The 16,755-nt window shown below is 38.5% G+C and overlaps 2 protein-coding genes across 2 annotated transcripts; one reads left to right on the top strand and one right to left on the bottom strand.

Moving 5' to 3' along the window:
* The first annotated feature begins 4,921 nt into the window (after positions 1-4,921).
* Positions 4,922-6,553, top strand: LOC146474888 (uncharacterized). The gene has a single exon (XM_085116653.1). The coding sequence runs from the start codon at positions 4,991-4,993 to the stop codon at positions 6,551-6,553; it is 1,563 nt and encodes a 520-aa protein (XP_084972779.1). The 5' UTR covers positions 4,922-4,990.
* Positions 6,554-7,089: 536 nt separating this feature from the next.
* LOC146474887 (uncharacterized) lies at positions 7,090-15,344 on the bottom strand. The gene is made up of 4 exons (XM_085116828.1): positions 15,273-15,344; positions 14,572-14,611; positions 13,390-13,452; positions 7,090-7,931 (listed from the first exon to the last, which is right to left on the bottom strand). The coding sequence occupies exons 1-4, from the start codon at positions 15,342-15,344 to the stop codon at positions 7,090-7,092; spliced, it is 1,017 nt and encodes a 338-aa protein (XP_084972954.1).
* Between the last annotated feature and the right edge of the window lie 1,411 nt (positions 15,345-16,755).

Here is a 16,755-nt window from a genome sequence, read left to right as displayed (position 1 = left end):
TATAAAGTCGGAGAGAAGCAATGCTTCTTCGTTAAGTTTCCTGGCGTATATATGTCGCTTGATGAATAAGAGTGTGTAAATTTCTTTAATAATGGTATGGAGTTATTAAAGATTCCAAATAAGAGTTCTTCTTTGTTTGGAGTAAAGTTTGTGTTATTGTTATCATTAAACCAAGACAAACAAGTTCTAGTAAAGCGCTGAGTGAAGTGGCCTTCAAGGAAAGTACGGTCAATAGAGTCCTGATCCCCGCAGTAAATACATTCATTATCTGTTTTAATTCCGAATTTGTGAAGTTCTTTCTTTGTAACGATAATTCTGTGTATAAACTTGAAGTGAAATTCTTTCATTTTATTTTCCTTGCTGATATCCCGAATGGAATTGAAAATGTCACTCTTCATCTAAATTGAGAGTAGTGTCCCAACGTTGGGGACCAGAATGCTTGTCGTTATACGTTTTATTAATTATGAGCCAATAGAAATCTTTTGCCTTCGCTTCCATAAGGTTGATTCGTACCTCATCTCCAAGATGAAAAGAAGTTACATCATTGATATGAGCCAAGGCGGAATATTGCATTGATATTGATTTTGAGACCAGGTGTTTTGGTATAGCGTTAACGACCTGATAGAATTGGAGAAAGTAAGTGTTAGTTAAGCCATATTTCCTTCGAAAGTCTTTGAAAGATAAGAAACTACTATCGCTTCTCAGTAGGTCATTGATTTCTTGTACTCCTTTCAAGAACCACTCTTTGATAAAAAAGGGTTCACCACCAATTAGGATATCCTTGTTGTTGAACAAAATTGTGTCATGAAAGTCCCTGGTAGAATAAAGAGTTCTTAGCTCCCTAAAAAACTCGAGCATTTCTCTGTAGAACCTTGGTAGATCGAGTAAATACTTGACATTGTAATTGCAGTTAAGAAGGAATCTCAGACCTCCTCTCTTTCTAAAACAATAGTCTGGTAACGTCTTCCAATTCTGATTTTGACAGTTTAAAAGCCTAGGAATCCAAGCTAAACGTAACGATTTTATCATTGTCTCAACATCAACCATACGTAGTCCACCTTTGACATATTCCTGGTAAAGTCCAGCTCTTCTAATTTTGTCACGCTTATTTTTCCATAAGAACCAGAAAAGGCGTCTTTTAACATTATCTATGACATCGTTTGGAACGTCTATATTGGATATAGAGTAAACATGAGACGAGATCCCTAGTGCTTTAATTATTAGAACCCTTCCAAACAGTGATAAGTCTCTGGATCTCCAAATATCAAGATTCGTTTGGAGTTTTTGGATTTTAATTTTAAAATTTAGTTCATCATTACCTTTAGAATCATACGATAAATATATTCCAAGGAATCTGGTCGGGCAATGAACCCACTTAAGACTTAATGGTTTATTACGATTATTAGCCCACTTGCCTAACCACATAGCCTTTGTTTTTTCAATGTTTAAACGTAAGCCAGATATTTTCCCAAATTCTCCTAAAATAATCAATGCCTCCTCAACCGAACCCACGTCTGCACAAAAAAGATTAGTGTCGTCTGCAAACTGGCTCAATTTAACTTCGTGATTACAGAGGTTGATGCCTTTCACATTGTCAGACTGCCTAATTTTGTTGGACATTAGTTCTGCCGTCAGAATAAAGAGAAAAGGAGATAAAGGGCAGCCTTGCCTCACACCCACAGAGGGTTTAATCCAGTTAGTAGCGAAACCATTGTTTAGGATTGCGCTTCCAGTGTCTTTGTAGAAGACCTCTACCCACCTGCTTAAGTTCGTCCCAAAGTTATAAATCCTGAGAGCATGTTGTATCAGTGACCATTCTAAAGTATCAAAGGCTTTGCGAAAGTCTAATGAAAGGAGAATCCCTGTAGTTTGATCCCTTTTTGTTTGTTCCATTAAATCACTAATAAGTCTTATATTCTCTCCGATGTATCGACCTTTAACAAACCCAGTTTGGTCCGAGTGTATCAACTTAGGTAATAAAGGTTCAATTCTCTTAGCTATAGCCTTTGCTGCTACTTTATAATCCACATTTAAGAGGGTGATTGGTCTCCAATTTTTAAGATCTGCCAAGGATTCCTCCTCTTTTGAAATTAAGGTTATCACACCTCTACGCTGGGAAATGGATAATTTACCTTTCTCATGAGCAGTGTTCAAAGAATCCACCAGATCGTTTCCTAGGATATCAAAAAAGCATCTGTAAAATTCGACTGTAAATCCATCTTCACCAGGCGATTTTCCGTTGCTAAAGGACTTTAATGTATCTTTACATTCTTCAAATGTTAGGATTCCTTCCAGTTCATCTTGTTCATCATTCAGTAATTGAGGTGTCGTTAAATTTTGAGTGAACTGATCGGACTCAGACTGCGCTCCCGATATCTTTGATGTGTAAAGGTCTCTGTAGAAACCTTCTATTGCGGACAAAATCTCTTTGTCGTTGTATATAAATTCTCCGTTTTCCAATTCAAGCTCGGAGATTGCCTTCTTGTTTTAATTTGTTTTCTCCAGATTGAAGAAATAAGAAGTCGGACGTTCTAATAGTTTCGTTACTTCAGATTCTCGCTTATTTATTAATTTACACTTTCCTTTTGTGAACGCAATGGTGACCGATCTGATCTCCATTTTTAACAGTTCCCAGAATAACCGTTTGTCTTCCACGTTTTTAAGTTTCTCTCGTAACTTCGGGTATATCTTCCGTATGTTTTCAACATATTCCTTGTCGTCCAGCAGTGTGTTATTAAATTTCCAAAACCCCGGCCCCCTCGAGGTGTTTTTTGGCAGATCTAGTGACATGTGGACTGTTTTGTTATCTGGAGCGATTGAAGCCTGGATATCTTCTGTTTTAACATACTTTTTCAGCTCTTTCGATACTAAAAAGAAATCAATCCTTGATTTTACATTCAAAGCTTTTGATGTGTAAGAAAATTTGTTTGTGTTGGGGTATTGTTCCCTTTGAATATCAATGAGATCAAACATATCCATTGTTATTAAAATTGCATTTCTAAAGTTCGTAGCTTTCCATGCCAATCCACCTTTTTTGTCTTTTTTTGTCAAGGTACAGTTCCAGTCTCACCCTATAATTAGCGTTGTAAGTTCTGATTTGTCGATCAAACAATTATTAAGCTCTTGTATAAATTGCAATTGCTCGTTTGGATTGTTTGGGGCATAAATGTTACACAATGACAGCCTAAAACATGTGAAGCTCACTGTAATTAAGGTTATTCTACCATGGGTGGCAGAAAAAGAAAACTCTATTTTTGTATTCACTGATGGGTTAATCAAAATGCACACTCCTTTGCTATGACGGCTCCCATGAGAAAAAACAATTTGCCCTCCCCATTCATTTTTCCAAACAGATTCATTGTTAACCTCTGAATAGGTTTCTTGTAAAAAATTGAAAGAGGCTCCCTGTTCTTTTAAATAAGAGAATATGCTCCTTCTCTTTGTTGGGTCCCTAAGACCACGAACATTGAGCGACAAACATTTGCATTTTTTCGTGCTCAATCGGATTCATAAATACCAAAGCTGCAGCAATGAATAAAAAAAAAAAATTTCGATTTACGACCACTGACCTTAGGAAAACAAACAAATAGAAAAAAAAAAAAAAAAAAGATACTCAATTCTAATTAGGAGTGCCCCTCTGCGTCCTTATAGCAAGATCTTCCCTCCATGAAACTCAAAGATTATCTAAGTCCTCTACACTGTAAATTCTTACCGGTGCTCCTGAGGGTGACGTTTTTACAAATACCTTTCTGTCCATAGTCCACACACTAAGTAATAGTCCCTCCTTTCTCATATCATTAGCTCTCTTCACAATACTTCGACGATATGCTGTAAGATTTTCATTTAGAAAAAGACTATTCTCTCCGCCGATTGAGGAGGCGTAACTCGTTGTTGGAAAGAGATCAGATACTTTCAGATTCTTTAACTTAACACGCTCTTTGTATAAATTAGATTTCACCTTGTGGCTGACAAATTTAGTGATTATTGGAGAGTTATGAGCCTTTAGCTTGTGTGAAATCTTGATGTCCTCCGCTTTAATCGGGACATGTAAGACTTCTCCTAGCTTTAAAAATACCTCTTCGGTGCTGGTATAAGCATTCGCAGGAACTCCATGAATTTCAAGCGAGTTTTTTCTTGTATATTGTTCTAGGTCATCCAGTTCTTCGCTTAATCGTTTCGACTCTTCGATTTCATCTTTCAGCTTTTTCTTTGTGGCATCAAGTTCTTTTTTAAGTGCTAGATTTGCATTCATGGAAGCTTCAAGTGTAGATTTCATCTTCTCCAAATCCCGTTTCTGCGATTGAAAAGCCGCCTTAAATTGGGCGATTTCTTCCTTCAGGTTTAGGTTCTCGTGCTGTATTCCAGTTACTTTAACTTGTATATCGGCCAATATGTCCTTTAACTCAGCCAGACTAGGCTCGGGAATTGCGTTGTTTGGTGTTTTTGTTTCATTGTTTGCCGCCATGTTGACTCGCCTCGCCTCGTTCAAGACGCCTTCGTCTTCGAGTGATCCTCGAGCACCACGTTTATTTTTGCGACCGTTTCTAGTCATCAGCTTGGAAAACTACGGATACATACCAGTAGAGGACGAAAAACAGTTCATAATATTAGCGATGTTGTTTTGAAGGGAGGATTTTTGCTCCGCCTCAAAATGTGTGTCCGACCAGGTCGGATCCACGCATGCTCTCCCTCGAGACCAAACAATAAGCTTAGCGTCATTGCTATGGCCTAGAGTCTCAAATATTTCCATTACTTTACAGGGTAAACGAGTACTTGGAGGCAAACATTACCCACCTCCTTGTTGATCCAGACGAAAATGTCATTTATTTATACCAGGCGTAAAAGACGACTTCTCGGTGGTCAGGATAATTCTACTAATCCAATCTTACCTCCGGTCGACGAGCCACCTCACAACACAAAGAAGGTAGCTTTTCCTGCAAATGGATGGGGAACGTCTCTGGAAAAAAGTCCACTGTTTACCCGTGCAGAAATGGATCGTCATATTTCCAAATCAGGGAAAAAGCACAATAACAGCGCAGATAATCACACGTTGCCCACAGGAATGCGGAAAGCGAAGGGTTTTCTTGCTGATGAATACCTTCATGAGATACAAACCTATCACGATGAAAGGTATTTCTATTATCGCGCCAGGTGTTTTCACAGTTTCAAAACTCGTGAAGAGCCACATAATTTGAAACTTGCACTTTGTATTGTTTCTGGAGAAGTCGAGCATGCATATTGTGGGCCGAGTTGTGCAGCTGGAAAGTCAGGATTCTGCAACCATGTCCTGGCTTTCATGATGAAAGTATGTAAATACTCATTGTTTAACTGTAAGGATGTTCGGGACCTGAGAGATGAAGAAGATGAAAACCCGAGTACAGCATGTACTTCTGCCTTGCAGAGCTGGCACCGATCAAGACTTGACGGGATCCATGCCCAGCCTGTTATGGAAGTAGTGATTTCCAATCCAGTTAACAGTGCTGATAAAAACAAGAAGACTGGGGTGACTTGCCTACTAACCGAAGAAAGGAGAGGAGAAAGTGACACTAATGGAAAACTTAAAAATTTAATTGAATCTCTTGAGCAGCATAGCTTAAAAATTGGTATTACACAAGTTGTCGACACTGCTAGTCTTGATACTTTGCCTACTGTGGACACTCGCTTTGGAAAATGTCCAGTTGGTTCATATGGATCATACCAGCTATCCTTCACAGAGTCTAATTTCTCTTACATAAGCTCGTTTGATGGATCTCAAGAGGTTGCACACTGCACAGCAACTGAATTCCCCGCTTACCCCTCTTTTCTTTTGGATGAATGTAATGGCTCTTTAGTTCCACCAGACAATCTAACTGAGAAAGAGCAGGAACTGCTAAGGAGTCTTAATGTAAATGTTATCAAGGCCAACAAAATAGAAGAAAAGACAAGAGAGCAGGCGGAGTGTGTGGAATGGATGCAAGAACGCAAAAACAGATTTACCGCATCTAACTTTGGGAAAATTTCAAGGAGGCAAAGGAACTATAAGAAGTTTGTTGAAGAGCTTTTGGCGCAAAAACCGATTTCTGCTGCGGCATTGGAACATGGCAAAATATATGAACCAGTGGCCTTAAAAGAATACGAGAAATATCTGCGTAAAGTGGGAAAGCCTGTTAAGGTACTCAAAAGTGGTCTGTTTGTGTCACCTAAAGTTCCAATTTTAGGTTGTTCACCTGATGCTAAAGTCATTGACTTGAGCTGCAAAGACAGCTTTGGAATTGGGAAAGTGAAATGTCCTTCTTCTAAATTTAATGTTACACCCCTTGATGCTTGTGACGACCCTGGCTTCTTCATGGAGAAGAAAGATGGAAAACCCACATTGAAAAAAGGACATGTCTATTACGACCAAGTACAAGGACTTATGGGACTAACTGGTGCCCAGTGGTGCGATTTTATTGTTTATACAAGTAAAGGACTTAGTGTGGAGAGGATCAAGTTTGATGAAGATCACTGGGATACCCTCTGCGAGAAACACTGTCATTACTACTTTGAATATTTCCTTCCTGTAGCTGCTCTGTAGAAAACTAGAACATTTTACAAGGCGAAAGAGTTTTTCAAGGCTGAGTTTGTGGTGTTGCATTCTCATTTACTATTATTACAATCACTATATGGACAACACTTTAATTTAGATTCCACAGAATTTCTGTACTAGTTTTCAATAATACATATGTCATTATAGCAACAGGCATGAAGTACATGTAGCAGGAGAATATAATTTAATTGTTTTGTCTGTTTAGCTACTTCATGGAGATGCCTTGACTACAGTTGTGTCTTTGTGAGAGAAGGGTGAGGGGAGAGGCTATCACAGAATAATTAGCACATAATAACCCTGAAATATTCTGAAAGTGTAAATCAATGAAAACAACAATTGGCAAGAGGAGTATAAAACTAAGGTTTTACTGGAGACAGAAGTCTATTTCCAAATCAGTTTTTTTCGGTTTTAAAGGATAACAAAAACTATTCACTAATAATACTGTTTTGGAAATTACAGAGCATAGCACACACTGCCCACATTTGATTTACAACCGTAAAGTTGGTGAATGGAACCACACTGTCTTATATGTGAAAATTTTTAATTTTGTTTATTGCCCTTTCCACATGAATGCGAAGGGCAGCAATTGATTGTGTCTCTACCACTTCCTCAGGGCTCATTTGCCCCTTACTTCCTAGAAAGGGTGGTATATTCAGGGAAACTCCAAGGGGCAACAGATCCTCTACTGTAAATCCCTTATCTGCCATGACAGCATCTCTTCGGTTGAATGGTAGCTTTAAAAATCCAGATCTTGTTACTATCTCTCTATCAGAGAGGTGGCCAGTGTAGAGCTGGCTAACAAAAGTTAGAGCACCTCCAGGTGATATGCCAACCAAACTCTTAAGTGTTGTGTGGTTTTTATATGAACTAAAAAGTTCACTGTTCAGGCGCATGCTCTTGGGCATCTGACAGCGGATCTCAGTGCAGTCAATAATTACTCTGGTTGATGGATATCTCTCTTTAAAATCAGCTGGCATGTGTTTGTCAATTTGAACCCTTGATGGCCACACTGGAATTGTGCTAAATTTTAAATACATAAAATTTATCCATGAAATTGTTACTCTACTGACAGTTGTCTGTGAAATTCCATACAAATGGGCCAAATGATCTTCTTTAAATCCTTGCCTCAGTCTGCAAAGGGTTAAAAAATATTCATCCTTCGGAGTTAAATGTCTAGGTCTGCCCTGTTTGGGGGCATCCTCATCATACCTGTTATTCACTGTGTCTGACTCATCGGATTGTGAATGCCAGTAAATTATGTTCTCCCCATTCCTTCCAGGGTCCAGGAATGCAAAAACACTTTCATATACACTTCTGTTTGGAAATCCTGTATAGAAAGCCACATCTTTAACAGAATCAAACAGGTCTACATGAAATACCCTTGCCTATAAAACACTGTTCCGGCGTGTCAATTCTTCAACTTCTGATTCTAAATTTTCTTGTCGAACCTTTACTTTACAGAGTTCTTGAACCAGCCGTTCGTTTTCCACTTTAAGGTCGCGGCTTATATCTTGTAATTCTTAGTCGTCTATACAAGGCTTGGAATATGTGCTGGTTGATGTAAGAACCTGACATTCAGATTTCTGTGCTGTAATGCTGACATCGCACGTGGAAACATCTTCAGCGTTCGTGGTTGTGGTTTTTGCTGCGCTTTTTCTCTTAATTGGGCTTCTTCTCGTCGGTGCCTTATGTTTTACCGTGGATCCCTTTTTCCAAGGAAATCGAGACGGCACTGCAGTAGCTAGTAAAGTACGCTTACGACCTGCAATTGCTTTGACAATATCTCCTGGCTTAAAATGCCTCGAGCAAACTTTCGTGTGCTCGGTCACTTTAAAATGTTCGCCGACATCTCTTCGTATGGCGGCTATCCATTTCATGAACATATCTCTTTCCTTAACTTGGTCAGGAAACTTAAGAGTGCCTGACTGTAACTTTCGAGAATCGCTGGCCAAGCTTGAAAAATTGAAACTCCTGATAATTTGCCTGAAGTTTACTTTTGGGGAACTATCTTTGAAAATATTATTTGAATGTTCTGGAAATTTTTAGTTTTCGAGAATTTTGAAGAAAACGAAATAACGGGTTTTGCCTCATTAGTTATGCACAAATGTCACTCAAAATTAGCCAAGTTCAATACGCTTGTGTTGAAACAGTACGCAACACTAGAAAGCGAGATCGGTTTTGAATAAGAGCATAACTCACCTACTTTCTATCAATGGGACCTATGTAAACTTTTGTTCAACTTTGAAGGGTTTTATGGCTCTTTGAAAAATTGACATTTTGAGGACTTCGCGATGAGGCGAAAATTGAGTAAGTTTGAAGGTTTAAAATGCATCTTGGTATGTCAGGTATCGACTCGAGAGGAACATTGTGATGAAGCTTAGGTCTTCGTCTTTAATAATACGAAATAAAAAATCTGGGCAATCGATGCACGCGCTGACGAAAACCAGAGTTAGCGAGGCTTCGTTAACAAATTTGCATAATTCGCAACTTATGAGAAAATGCTATGTTGTGGCGACTCGGTGAAAACATTGACCCAGGCTATCTTCAAATGGTCATTTTACCTCATATTGCATTTGTCTGTTTCTCTTTCTTGTTTAATAACGTGGTAGAAAAGGTCTGGACAAAAAAAGTGCGTAATCGGAAAAGAAAATATTTGCCAAATTCTGGTGGGAAATTTGCATAATGCAAATCTCCCAATAAATCTTTCTGCAGCCAAAGGAATCTGATTGGGAAGGTTTCGTTAAGATACTATTTGACCGAAACACTCCATATAAAAGGCGTCAAAACAACGTTTAAGAATCTGATTTCAACATTTCAACAAATAATTGTCGAATCTTTATAACCTTTAAATTATATTGTCAAACTGATACTCGCTATTGCGTTACCTACGTCACGTCATTAGCTGTCGATATGTTTTAAAAGATGCCCACAAACCAACTTGTGCTGGGAAATCGCCATTTACAACAACTAGAAAAAAGACCTTTCTCTACTGGCATTTGAGCGGTTTTGATAAAAATAAAACGTTCACATGACACTGGAATACACGCTTGTCATTAAGTGGGAAAGTTAGACATAGATCAGGGTCATCAAAGTGAATATTATTAATTAAATAAAGTTTGTTTACTGAAATGCTTTTTCAAATAGCTAGTCCAACCTTTTTCAGTGGCCTTCCAAATAATGATCACCCAGAAGCGGGTCATTAAACAAAACCCCTCTCTGTTCGTGTTGTTTGATACTGTACCTTCGCAAGTGACTGAAAAACAATGTAAGCCGGCACGCCATATTTTAACGTAATACTGGTATGAAATTTCACACATACACGGATACACGCTTCAAAACCTGTGTGCCAATATCTGTTTAACAAAATAATAACCTATCTACAGTCCACATATGCTGTAGGGCATGCATTTATCTTTGTCGAATGTCAACAACAGAAACACGGGTATGTATCTCAGTGACCCTGTCTACTGCATACATCATGGGTAACCGAAGCTCTATGACCTTTGTTTGACCTTTGTATTGTCATGTCACGATGAGTGTTACGCAATGGCGTAAATTATTAGGGTTTGTATGGGAATTTACGAATGTGTTTTGGAGTCGAAAATAAAGGGCATAAATTGAACAAAAATAGCTTACCTTGTCTCCTTGATCTCTTGCCAGTGTTTGTGCGCCATTTTGGCCATTTCAGTACGATTCCAGTGGGGTTTTAAAGGTTTGCTGAACATTTTCCTTGCTCTATATCCTGCTATATATGTCCCCAAAAGGTTGATCACTTCAGTAGCAACGTCAACAATGCGGTCATTATAAAATCTGAGTCGCAGACAAAGGACTGCGGACCACGGACTGGGTATAAAAGAGAAACTAAGGTAAGTGGAGGACTACGGACTACAGACTGGGTTTAAAGGAGAACTGAAGTCTGAAAATCATATCTTTCTTGTATTTATTCTCAGTAAGTTTAAGATGTATCAAATCAAGTTTCGGTAGTTGTTTTTGGCTCTTTATTGTTTTTTTTTTTTTTTTAGAAACAGACAAGGACTGGGAATAAAATAGCGAGGATCGACAGTGCAAACATAAAATCTTGCTTTATCTCAGTGAAACAGCTGGATTTTTAATACGCGCTGAAGAGAGCCGTCATTTTAGTTTTTAGCATTCACCTCAGGGTTCGATATGGCGAAAACTGGCGTGATTAAATGCGCAAAAGGATGTTTGATGATCATTGATCGTGATCAGCCAATGAGCCCACGTGCACAATCATGTAGATGTCATACATAGACACGCATGCAGTAGACATTGCGTATCACTGAGATAACCATGTTTCTGTTGTTGATATTCGACAAAGATAAATACATGCCCTACAGCTAATGTAAACTGTGGGCGTGCAGTCAGTCCATAGTCCGTAGTCCATAGTCCTCCCATCCCAGTACTAACTTTATGCCTCTTCCGTGGTCCACAGTTCTTCCTCTGCGACTTGTGTTTTATAATGACCGCGTTGTTAACGTTGCAATTTATTTCAAAGAATACTATTGCTACCGAAGTGACCACGATTTTGGGGATATATAGCTATAGTAGGATACCGTATAGAGAGAGGAAAATTTTCAGCGAACCGAAAACCCACTGGAATCGTACTGAATTATGGCCAAAATATGGCACACAAACCCTGGCAAGATATCAAGGAGACAAGGTAAGCAATTTTTGTTCAATTCATGCCCTTTACTTTCGACTCCAAAACACGTTCGTAAATTCCCATACAAACCCTTACAATTTACGCCATTGCGTAACACTCATCGTGACATGAAAAAATAACGGGGAAACAAAGATCATAGAGCTTCGGCTACCTGTAATGTATGGAGTAGACATTGCGTGTCTACAGTGTCACTGAGATACGTGTTTCTGTTGTTGACATTCGACAAAGATAAATGCATACCCTACAGCCAATGTGGACTGTAGGTAGAAACTAAGTTATTATTTTGTTAAACGAAAATTGGTGTACAGGTTTTGAAGCATGTATCCGTGTATGTGCGATATTTCATACCAGTATAAATTACGTTAAAATATGGCGTGCCGGCTGACATTGTTTTTCAGTCGCTTGCGAAGGTACAGTATCAAACAACACGAACAGAGAGTTTCTTTGACTGACCCACTTCTGGGTGATCATTATTTGGAAGGCCACTGAAGAAGGTTGGACTAGCTATTTGAAAAAGCATTCCAGTATCAAACTTGATTTAATTAAAAATATTCACTTTGACCGACCCTATGTTCAACTTTCGCATCTCATTTGACAAGCATGTATCTTTTAAACGTGATTCAAGCGTCATGTGAACGTTTTATTTTTATCAAAACCACTCATATGCCAGTAAATAAAAGTCTTTTTTCTAGTTGTTGTAAATGGCAATTTTGCAGCACAAGTTGGTTTGTGGGCATTATATTGTAAGACATATCGACAGCTACTGATGTGACGCAGGTAACGCAACAGCAAGTATCAGTGTGGCACTATTACTTTAAAGGTTAAGATTCGACAATAATTGGTTGAAATCAAATTATTAAACGTTGTTTTGACTCCTTTAATATGGAGTGTTTCGGTCAAATAGTCTCTTAACGAAACCTTCCCAATCAGATTCCTGTGCAGAAAGATTTATTAATGCAAATTTCCCACCAGAATTTGGCAAATATTTTCTTTTCCGATTACGCACTTTTTTGTCCAGACCTTTTCTACCACGTTATTAAACAAGAAAGAGAAACAGACAAATGCAATATGAGGTAAAATGACCATTTGAAGATAGCCTGGGTCAATGTTTTCACTTAGTCGCCGCAACATAGCATTTTCTCATAAGTTGCGAATTATGCAAATTTGTTAACGAAGCCTCGCTAACTCTGGTTTTCGTCAGCGCGTGCATCGATTGCCCAGATTTTTTATTTCGTATTATTAAAGACGAAGACCTAAGCTTCATCACAATGTTCCTCTCGAGTCGATACCTGACATACCAAGATGCATTTTAAACCTTCAAACTTACTCAATTTTCGCCTCATCGCGAAGTCCCCGAAATGTCAATTTTTCAAAGAGCCATAAAACCCTTCAAAGTTGAACAAAAGTTTACATAGGTCCCATTGATAGAAAGTAGGTGAGTTATGCTCTTATTCAAAACCGATCTTGCTTTCTAGCGTTGCGTACTGTTTCAACACAAGCGTATTGAACTTGGCTAATTTTGAGTGACATTTGTGCATAACTAATGAGGCAAAACCCGTTATTTCGTTTTCTTCAAAATTCTCGAAAACTAGAAATTTCCAGAACATTCAAATAATATTTTCGAAGATAGTTCCCCAAAAGTAAACTTCAGACAAATTATCAAGAGTTTCGATTTTCCAAGCTTGGCCAGCGATTCTCGAAAGTTACAGTCAGGCACTCTTAAAGTAAGAAATCTTTTCTCCATCTTTTACATAAACTTTCTTTTTGCATTCAGGAACACAGCAATTTTGAGGCATTTTCTCCGAATTTCTCACGTGTGCGTGATTAGCATTTGTAAACAGAGAACCGGCCCTTGATGCCTCGTTATCATGCTACTCTCCCCAGATCGTCTCGGGCGGTCGCCATTTTGGAATAAGGCGTATGGTTTTTTAACCATTGAGTTGTTGCAGAAAAGATCTACCCATGGAGTTTCTTTTGGTACCAATCCCCCCTCCCCCCCCCAAAAAAAAATTTCTATCAAAAGTGCCTGGTTATCCCTCCCCTGAGAATCTCTTTTGACCCTACCGGAAAAGGGCATTGCTACATGTATTTCTAGAGTCAGAGACTGGGAAAAAAATCAAAGTAAACATTTGATAATCACCATTTTGCTTCTCCTCCAAAATCTCTGTAAAGATTGGAAGCTCTTTGTCACCTTCTAGGCTATCTGAAAGTGAAAAGAGGAGAAAATATGAGAAATACTCCTAAAGCTGCTGTTACACGTTGAAACTGTTAGCTGAAAATTGTGTGCAACAGCGCTGCCAATAAAGTTTCAGCAGGCGTTGCACCGTGTAACATAGTTTGGTTTTTTTTGGCGAGACAAGTTTCATGAAAAGTAGAACCGCTTTCTCCTTCCGCAATGGCTCGCAACGGTTGTAGTGGTGAAAAAACAAGAATTTCACTGTGTAACACTACTTTGTGAAACTTGTTTCGCAGCGGGGTTGCACACAAGTTTCAGCTAAAAGTTTCAACGTGTAATGGCAGCTTAAAGCTTTCCCATAATTTCATTTTCCCCTAAAGAGTTTGGCAAAAAACACTATTTCTAGCTGTCTGAGTCACTGTCTAGTCCCTATCTAGTAGGTAAAAAAACCTATAGTGTGTTACAAGTCAACCACAATACTGAGTTTCATTCCCATTGGTAATTAACTAGCTAAAGCCTCTTAAGTTAAGCCATATGAAAAAGCACAAAGTTTGGAGTTTCAAGGTTGAAACTATCAAGGTATACAACTGTTTCAGTTGTGAATGTTGTAGACACTGATTCAGATGAGTCTACCTAATGTTCATCAATTTACTTTCTGAGAATTTGTTAATTATTAGCAGATCTACACGTAATTTGAAAGAAATCTTGGGGCTTATTGCTATTAATAGCTTCATCAAGCCAGCCACCCAACTTTGCCACTGCCCTGCTCACATCCCCTCCAGAGGACTCCCAGGCTTGTTTGCACTGCACTAAGTCATGTACCGGAAACACTTCATTCAATAGCATCCATGGCTCCTACATAAATACAGAGATTAATCCAAATCCATGAAGGAAATAGATGATGTGCTTGCTTCATGGCAACAAATTAATATTTGTTATTGGCAAGCCTGTTCAGAAAAAGACATACCCAGAGAAAGTACTTAGTGAAAGCCTAAAGGGTGATTGAATAAGGGTGCCCAGACTATCAACAGGATGTGTTCTTGAAATTTATTGTTCATTATTGTTATGATGATAATGATGATGGTTACAATGTGTTATGGCTATTTTGGGGTATAGTTGTTTATCGGTGATGACAATCAGACTTACCTTTCTTGAGGTGGTACATGTACCCGTTGAAGTGACTTTGCTGAAAATAAAAGTTACATGCTATGTAAAGTGTAGTCAAACAAACATCTTGAGTACCCAAGTGCTATTATGCACTGCTGCAAGCAGTTCTTATTTTGTGTCTAATAAAAATTGTCAGTGCTGCCTATCAAAGCAGAACAGCTATATGTTTATATTTTACACATTTCTCCTGGTAGGCATTGTAAATTAAAATTAAGTGCTGTTTGAAAATCAAATAAAGGTGAATTTGGGTTTGCGGCGATGCACTTGCATTGGAGATTTTCGTTTTGACAATTGACACTACACATTCACTGGACCAAGTGGTTTGCAGTTTGACAAATTTACTTACATGAATATTTTTTGTTTGCAATTAATGAAGAGGATGTTTTTTTTCTGCAATTTTATAGAACCATTCTGAAAGGGAACCTTACACAAATTATGTTTTCTTAACAGCATTTACCCTTGTGCATCTTGTTGCACTTTGGCTTCGCATTCCTGAAAATCTTCAACCTACAAGTACAATTGATTTATTAGAAATTTAAAACATAATAATTACAATTGCATTTTGATAACCTCTTGGCTATAAACTGCATTAAAATAATATATTAATAAATCATTCAAAATGCTTGGTTCACTGTAAAGGTCTCAGAGATTACCCCAAAAAAGTTGGCAAAAGCACTTACTTGTGGTCCATCATCTCTGTCAACCACACCTCTGAAAAACAAAAACTCTTTTGACTTTTGAACTCTGTTCATTTTGTTTTGTTACATGTAACTTACAACAACATTGTGTAACTGTTATTTTCAATCTTGATTGCAAAAACCATGTAATGTGCTAACCACCAACTGTCAAATGTTAAACTACTTGGGAAAAAATGTTTACCAACATAACTCAAAGCAAACTGTTAATAAAAAATAACACTGTGATAAACACCACAGCATATAAAAGAAATGTATAACATTATATGTTCAAGGTATAGGTGTATCCACACATTCTGGTCATTATCTGACACTAACATTAATATACCCAGGATGCAATATGAGTTTAGTTTACCTTGAGGATCCACGTCTGCATTGCTGTTGGTGGTCTCTAACCATTGCCATGAGAATAGAGAGTCCACAATTTACACAATCTACCTTTGGGGTAAGTCCAACCTACAAATAGATGTTTCATTTTATTTTCATTTTGTGTACATTTTATGGTCAAACAAGAAAAAAAAAAGTTAATTACACTGGTCCCGTAGTAAAAGGTGAAACAAGAACACATTTTTCTGTGGTGCTACTAAGAATAATAGCTAAATATTAAGCATTTGCCTGGACTGCATGAGTGTTAATTACTTCTTGTTTCAATGGACTCTCATCTAAATCCGTGCGGATGTAGGCCACAGCCTGACCAAAGCGCTCCCGCAAATGTGGCACTGTATACCCAAAGGCACTAGGATAGACTAGAGACAATTCTCTCTGTCCACCTCCTCCTCCATCAGCACCGAGAAATTTGAACCCGCCGGCTTCATTTAGCTTTGGAAAATGATTTTCCAGAGCTGTACTTAGTTCTTTGTGGCTTGCATTCTCTTGAACTGCAAGTCGTGCCTTTCCAAGACCAGCATCTAAAAGTTTATTAAGCCTGGCCCTTGAGGGGGTAACATTTTCATCTTGTCTGGCCAAGACACAGAAGTCGTGCGTCCAGGTCTCCTTGGGGGTAAAAGATGCTTTGGCTGGAACATATCCTGTCAGCTTTTGCCTCGGGGGGGGGGGGGGGATTGAGTAGTTGTGCGGGAAGAGCACATCCCTAACCCTAAACCTAACCCTAACCCTAACTCTAACCCTCTAGACCTAAATCCTGAACCTTGACCGCAAATCCTAGTAATTTAATTTGCTTATAGGCTGAACCCCAGGGTTGCATAACCCTGACCTTAACTCTAATTGTTCAACCCTCAATTTTAAACTTAAGGTTTACGTAAAATCAACCCCTGACATTTAGTTTGTTTAAAAGACTGAACCCTCGAGCGCGGTTCAGCGAGGTACAACCCCCTGACTTTATGCGTTTCAATATGGAAATTTTTTTAAGATTTGACTCACCAAAAATTCCTTTCAGTGGAGAGGCGCTGTCAAGTTCATATCAACTTCAAACGGAAACCAGGCTTGTCGAAAATTCTCTATTGGAAAG

Source organism: Pavona decussata, unplaced genomic scaffold (assembly GCF_977016875.1).
Source record: "Pavona decussata unplaced genomic scaffold, jaPavDecu1.1 SCAFFOLD_87, whole genome shotgun sequence".
Classification (NCBI taxonomy): domain Eukaryota; kingdom Metazoa; phylum Cnidaria; class Anthozoa; order Scleractinia; family Agariciidae; genus Pavona; species Pavona decussata.
This window is presented reverse-complemented; position numbering and strand designations above follow the sequence as displayed.

Coding starts and splice junctions, on each gene's coding strand:
- LOC146474887 (XM_085116828.1), bottom strand. CDS start 15,344: ATGAACAGAGTTCAAAAGTCAAAAGAGTTTTTGTTTTTCAGAGGTGTG. Junction 14,612..15,272: donor ACAGAGATGATGGACCACAA/GTAAGTGCTTTT, acceptor TTTTATTTTCAG/CAAAGTCACTTCAACGGGTA. Junction 7,932..13,389: donor TTTGGAGGAGAAGCAAAATG/GTGATTATCAAA, acceptor TATTTCATGTAG/ACCTGTTTGATTCTGTTAAA.
- LOC146474888 (XM_085116653.1), top strand. CDS start 4,991: ATGGATCGTCATATTTCCAAATCAGGGAAAAAGCACAATAACAGCGCA.